The sequence below is a fragment of the Sinocyclocheilus anshuiensis genome, unplaced genomic scaffold (genome assembly GCF_001515605.1).
Source record: "Sinocyclocheilus anshuiensis isolate Anshui unplaced genomic scaffold, SAMN03320099.WGS_v1.1 scaffold1347, whole genome shotgun sequence".
Taxonomy (NCBI): domain Eukaryota; kingdom Metazoa; phylum Chordata; class Actinopteri; order Cypriniformes; family Cyprinidae; genus Sinocyclocheilus; species Sinocyclocheilus anshuiensis.
In genome coordinates this window covers 225,860-232,729 of record NW_015536555.1, presented here as the reverse complement: position 1 = coordinate 232,729, position 6,870 = coordinate 225,860, and the positions used below count along the sequence as shown (strand labels likewise).

General features: G+C 35.5%; 1 protein-coding gene across 1 annotated transcript in view; it reads right to left on the bottom strand.

Annotated features, from left to right (window-relative positions):
* LOC107701365 (pleckstrin homology domain-containing family G member 4B-like) overlaps nt 1-3,196 on the bottom strand; it is a 23,754-nt gene extending 20,558 nt beyond the window's left edge. Inside the window, exon 1 of the mRNA XM_016503361.1 lies at nt 3,072-3,196. Coding sequence (XP_016358847.1) covers nt 3,072-3,074 — 3 coding nt within the window. The 5' untranslated portion in view covers nt 3,075-3,196. The remainder of the gene's footprint in view (nt 1-3,071) is intronic.
* Nucleotides 3,197-6,870: the final 3,674 nt, after the last annotated feature.

Here is a 6,870-nt window from a genome sequence, read left to right as displayed (position 1 = left end):
GTCAAATTGGCTAGAAACGGCCCTGTGTGTATGTGTGTATCTACAGTGGCCTCAAAAATAATTTGGATACTTAAGCTTGTCTTGGACACAGATGACAAATATCTGAATATCATTGCACAATAAATATCAAAGCAAGAGTCAACTGCAAACAAACAATGCCAGAGCTTTTCTCCATACAAACCATGCTTTTCTTTTTGTCAATGTCTGTGAATCAGCAGGTGTTCTGCTGATGTTTAGTGCATGTCTTCAGGTTCACACAGGTGTAGTTACAGTAACTATCAACGTGATCCACTAACCATCACAAAGTGCCACAATGCTTGTCTTTTTCACACTGTATCTATTGTGTTACAATTTCTAATGCAGCAAACTCCTTCGCCTGTGCTGTCTTTAAAATAAACTGCACTTGGTTTGATGTTTTGTTTTCTAATACGAATGCAGACATGTTTAAGTGTAAAATAAGTGTTTAAATATGCAAGCCAATGTATGCTTATGCTCCTGTTTTAATCCGCATTTCACTTCTGATCTAGCTTATGAACTAATATTATTTATTTATTTATTTTATAGTCATTGTGCACTATGAATATTATTGGCTCATATGACAAATTGCTTGTGACGTTCTTCATTTGTGGATCTTCATTTCTTCATTTTCAATAAAATGATGTGAATTGATGTGTTTTTCCATGCACTCTCACCTCTCCCAACTGAAAATGAATCATCTCCCTCTATTTCAGGTCTTATGTGGAAAATGCAACTTCACCCAAACCACCGTCACGTCTTTTCATTTTTCTCAAAGTAAAATCTCAGTCTCTCACTCTCTCTCTCTCTCTCTCTCTCTCTCTGTGTATCCGGCCCTCATCTGCCTCAGTTTGTATTTGTATACATGCCGACAGATGCACTGTAACACGCGTCTGATGCAGGATGTCCAGAAGACTGCAGTAACATCATTAGAGCTGTCACTCTATTAACTCTATTACTCTATTATCATGTGTAATCTCACAGTCATACTACATGAATGTCGTGGAAACCAATTACACTTATTAAAATATTCCATTCTATTTGATTCAGTTTACTCTTTTAATTCAACTATGAAATTATGTCATATTCTATTCTAATAATTTTATTTTACTTAACTATTATATTCTACTAATTCCACTTTAATTATGTAGAACTATGCAATTCTATTATGTTTCAGCGTCAAACTACTTTAACTGTTTTATGCTATTTGTTGAACTTTACTCCTAATTGTTTTATTTTATCTACTCAATGTTATTCAATTATTCTACTCTATCGGTTTAACTTCCCTTAATTAAATTGGTTTTACTAATTTCTATTTTATTTGTTTTACTTCACTTCTAAGATTCACCTCTATGTGTTTCAGTTTACGTCTATTATTTTATTCAATTATGCAATTTTGTTCTAATCTATTCTAATCATAATTGTATTGTATTCATCTATCATATTCACTACTTCCACTTTACTTCTATACAACTATGCAATTCTAAGTTTCGCTCCAAACTTTTTCAACTACACTATTCTATTTGTTGAACTTTACTTTGTTGAACTCTTCTATGTTATTCAATTAGTCTCCTCTATTTGTTTAACTTCCCTTAATTCTATTTTAACTATTTTATTTATTTTCTATGATAATTGTTTTACTTCACTCCTAAAAATGATTTAAGTTTACTTCTATTCTGTTTTATTCAACTATGCAATTTTGTTCCTTTCATTCAATTTATCCAACCACTTTATTCTATTAGTTCCACTTTTCTCCTATTCAACAATGCATTTATACTATACATTTTTGTTTCAAATCATACTTATTTTATTATATTCATCTACTCCATTAAAATTCATTGAACTTTACTCGTGGTTTTTTTTTTTCATTATATTGCACTGGTTTCACTTCCCTTAATTCTATTGTACATAACTAATTCTATGTATATATATATATATATTTATTTATTTATTTTTACAAATTTCTGTTATATTTGTTTTACTGCACACTTATGGTTTTTTTTCTATTCATATGAAAAATGTCATGGAAAAGTAATCACAATTGAAAAAAAGTTGTTCGGTGATAAACAAGTTCGCCCTTTTCTGTTTTATTTAACTACGCAATTCTGTTAATTTCATTAATTTTATTTAACCCAACTATTCTATTCTATTAGTTCCAATTTACTCCCATTCAACTATGCAATTCTATTTGTTTCACACCACTTATTCTTAGGTTCAGCTATTCCATTCAATGAATTGAACATTGACGTTTTTTTCCCAACTATTATATTCTATTGGTTTAACTACAATTAATTCCATTGTATTCAACTTAACTCTGTTCAGTATTTAACTACTCAATTTTATTAGTTTTACTTCTATTCTATTCTATTCTATTCTATTCTATTCTATTCATATGAAACACACAGTTATAAAGACAGTCCAGAAACCCCGAACAGAGTCTCTTCATAACAGAGTCCTGGGTTTGTTCCAGATCGGTGTGTCCTGCAGAGTTTCCTCATGAGTTCAGATGGGATGAGGGGGACTTCCCACCTCCAGCTCTTTCCTACTCACCGCTACCCTGTTCCCATTTACCATGGTAACCATATTTCCACCAACACAATCACTGCATTTATTATCACCACTGTAAAACTGTAGTACATTAATATGGGTTATTTTTCAAACAGCCTTTTGTAATGTAATTTATTTAGTTTGATAACAGTGATTGCTAATACAGCCACAGTTTCCCAACAATATGCATAACTGTAGTAGCAATGGCATTTTTGATTAATATAGTAAATGTATGCAGGGATCACACATACTGTCGTTTGAAACAAAGAGAGAGCGATTCCTTTCAATACAGCAGAAAGAAGACGCTAAACAGACTCTGATTCAAGCATATTCAGCAGAAAAAGTTTGTACAGGTTACTTTTGCAACTTTGTATCAGCTATCACAGCTCTGTCTCTTTAAGATGAAACGCCTGCGTTTCCTTTATTTTAAAGTCGTTTCTCATTCGTTTCTCAATTCTAAATGAATTCATGTCAAATGTAAAGGCTCCTGTAAATAGGGCTGGACTCACCATGACTTCACGCGGCCGTCCGGACTGAACTGAACTGAGCTACATTGCTCTGTGTTTTCTGAACATCCACACAGACACACGATCCCTTTGCTCGAATGAAACCATCGCTTCAGTGTTTCCCAGTCTGAAGTTTTATGAAAAGCAGGAGTTTGATGGTGGAGAGAGAGAGAGAGAAAGAGAAACAGGCATGCAGTCCCTCCCATCTGCTGAACAAGAGCTGCAGTGAGTCGAAGTCACTCTTTCCACTGTTGCTCTGCCATCAGCTGCATGCAGAAACACTGAAACCATTCTGCATTACACGCGTTTTAGATATGCATTATGCAATATGCATTTAGTTATGATTACTTATTTTACTTAAACTGTCACATGCAAGTCATTTAATGTCAGATAAAATCCCCAAACACTAATAATCTTGTGATACCTTTAGTAGCTTAAATTCACTACTTTAAATACTTAACCACTTGCTCCAGTGAGGCTTATTTCTCAGACACAGTTCAAGACTTTTAGCGATACCGTTAGTTCATGAAAACATGTTAAATGTCTCTATCTGGTGGTCAGAAGTTGAAATGCAGTACATTACAGAAGAATAGAAGCACATATAGGCCTAACCCAGGTCCTAGAGCCGCTGTCTTGCTCCAGTTCAGCTCCAACCCTGAAAAAAGCTCACCTGTCTATCCACCTTATTCTTCCTGTAAAAGTGGACGCGGCCATTTGTAATTTATATTGGTCTGGCTTCCGGTGTCATCCGCGTCCAGCTATGTTTAGCTGTACAAAACAGCTCGTTTTGCTGCTTTATATTGCAAACTGCTGTGACTTACCATATTATTTTAATGTATTATATTATTTATGAACACACAGGTTTGTTGTGTAAACAGTTTTATAGGCTTACTTCCGCGTTGAAGAATAAGGTGGATAGCCTTAGCAGAGATTGTCTTACTATTGAGAGATGAGAGGGTCTGTATTACTTACTATTGGAGAAAGTGTAAAGGTCAACTTGGATCTCATTACAGCCTTGACACCACTGAATTTCAGTCAGAGTTGTGCGACACTCAATCGCCGTTTACGGATGCCATAGGAATGAATGAGAAGTGCCTTAAGCTAAATCCCACCTGTCGCAAAAAGTCTGTGACTTCTCTAATAAAACGGCATTTTTTTTTGTGTGTAAACGCTAAAAATAGTTCAATCCAAAAGTATTGCTTAGTGTAAAACATGTTGAAGATTAGCCAATAGGCTGTCGATTCATTAAATGATAAGCTCCAGCTCCAACTTTATTTATAAAGCACCTAATAAAACAACTAAGTTGACCAAAGTGCTGTACAGTAAGTTCAATTAAAAGAATATAATATAAATAATATTACAAAGTGTAATAGCAAATAATAAATAACCAAAAAAAAACAACAACAACATCAATACACAACATACAAGATAGACCCAAAAGGGTAACTACAGTGTATCTCGGCATACAGGCATTGTACCTGTACCAATAAGCTGTTTCCTCTAAAAAGCTGTGTATTCAGCGTAGTGACGCATCTCCTCCATTGACATCCATTCAGAAAAAAATGGCCTCTGGTCTCCTTTCCCACGTACCGCCAACGCGGAAGTATTAGCATTAGCCGTTGCACTTTTTTGGCTGAAGGTTGCAGGCTTGCCTTCTAGTGGCTTTGGCCTTAGTAATCCTGAAGACATTGATTAGCTTGTTCAGGTGTGTTTGATGAGCCACAGGACAGCAGCTCTCTAGAACCAAACTTGCCTACCCCTTGCCTAACCATTTGGTTTTATTCATACATAAACATTGATCAGGGAGTCAATGTTTTGCGGTCATGTCCTGGCCGGGATTTCTAAATTGCCTAAAATGTCTGGGTTTTGGCTTTGGTTTCCTATTGTTTTCATACTTGCTGAAGGTAACTAGTTTGACCAATAGCGTACAGGCATTGTGCATACTCAACTAAACTTGGCATGAAAGAAGGCGGGATCTACAGCTGAACTGTCAAAGCAATGCAAATAGTAGCTACATGTATGAGGACTGTAGAGAGATTGTCAATAGGAAACAAAGGCCAAAAAATGGGCATTTTAGATTTACATTGATAAAAGCACGTACAGTGCATAGAGAGCACATAAAATATGGTAAACGTATGCTTAACCGTAGTTGCCTGATGCGCATGCGCAAAAAAAAAAAAAACACCTAATTGGTTCTTGCTGATGATTAAACGTGCATGCGTGACACGAGAACAAAGCAAAATGCACCTTAAAAGTTAGTTGCCACCTGCTATTAAAAAAAAAAAAAGAAGAAGAAGAAGAAGAGAACAAACCGCATCGGTTCTCATAAACACATTTGAGGTCCCACTCGTTGTTAAACTCTGTGTTGATCAATGTTTATTTCTTAATAAAAGCCTAAATTAAATGAGTTCATCATATAAAGCGCACGTGAAACGTCTTGAAACCAACCAAACCAACGTTTACTCCAGCTTTAGTTTTGGGTGTGTGGACCTTCAGTGGAGGGACAGAAATCTTAATTTAAAATGTTATTTGTGTTCCGAAGATGAAGGAAAATTATATGGATTTGGAACAAGGGTGAGTAAATTAATTTTCGTTTTTGGATGAATTATTTAATGAAGACATGTGGTTTGAAATGTCTCCATCTGGTGGTCAACAGTAGATACAGTTCTTACCAAATCCTGGAAATAAACTTGGCATTAAGTAAAGAACATTTTATCATTTAGTTATCAAGCTGTACTGAGCAAAAAGAAGATCTGACGGCCTTGCTTGTGGACGCAGTGAGTCAGTAATCACAAAAAATGTTCTTAGTGAACTCAGGTTGCTTTTGGGTGCACTTGAAATCTCCGCTCTGAACACTGAAATGATGGTTTGGACACATTGTATGGCGGCCTCTTGAGGTTGAGGCTCTCCAGCTCTTGACCGTGATGACCTTAGATTTAAGACAAGACACAGAACCTTTCTTTCCTTTCTGAATCTTACCTTGTTTGCATTTGCTGTTTTGCTATCTGAAGTGCTCTGAATGGCCTCAACATGTTACATGATTCTTGTGTTTGGTAGTACTACTCTGGTCGTACTGTAACAAACAGGGTTGTGCAAACTGAAAACCATTTGTGTTACACAGTAAGGGCCACAGTGCACATACTATACAGAGCTAGAGACTGTAGTTATCTTCAGATAGAATCATATGCAGACATGGGAAATGATATATATATATTTTTTTGGGGTTTTGTCGACAGACACTTAAACTGCGCTGCTGCTGTTAGCAATATATAAAGATAAATTATTCCAAATATATACAGTATATATTTTTAAAAGGTGGATCAATCATTATTCTTACTGAAAAAACATAATTATAAAACACTAAAGTGACAATCTCGCTTATATTAAACATATATCTTTTATTAGCTAAATAAATATGACAGATGGCATGAGTTACAACACAGGTATATCATTTTGGCAGCATCGTTCATGTGGTGTTATCTGTGGGTGCTGCCGTTTTTATCAGATAAAGTTTACAGATTGCATCAAAAATGTTAGCAGGACGCATTGGGTTTAAATCCAAAAAATACTGCCAAATAGACACTTTTGCTTTTGACTTTGGCACATAATCAACCACCATAATCTTACTCTCGTCACGTGATCAGTGAAATCTGATTCCTGCTTTGTGCATTACCTTTTTAGCTGCAATCATGCCCAGCATTAGAGCCGGTTGATGGGCAGCGATGTGGGAAAGAAAGTTTTTTTTAAGCTTTGAATCAATTGAACCCAATTATTCACAGTTTCAAAAACACCACATACTGGT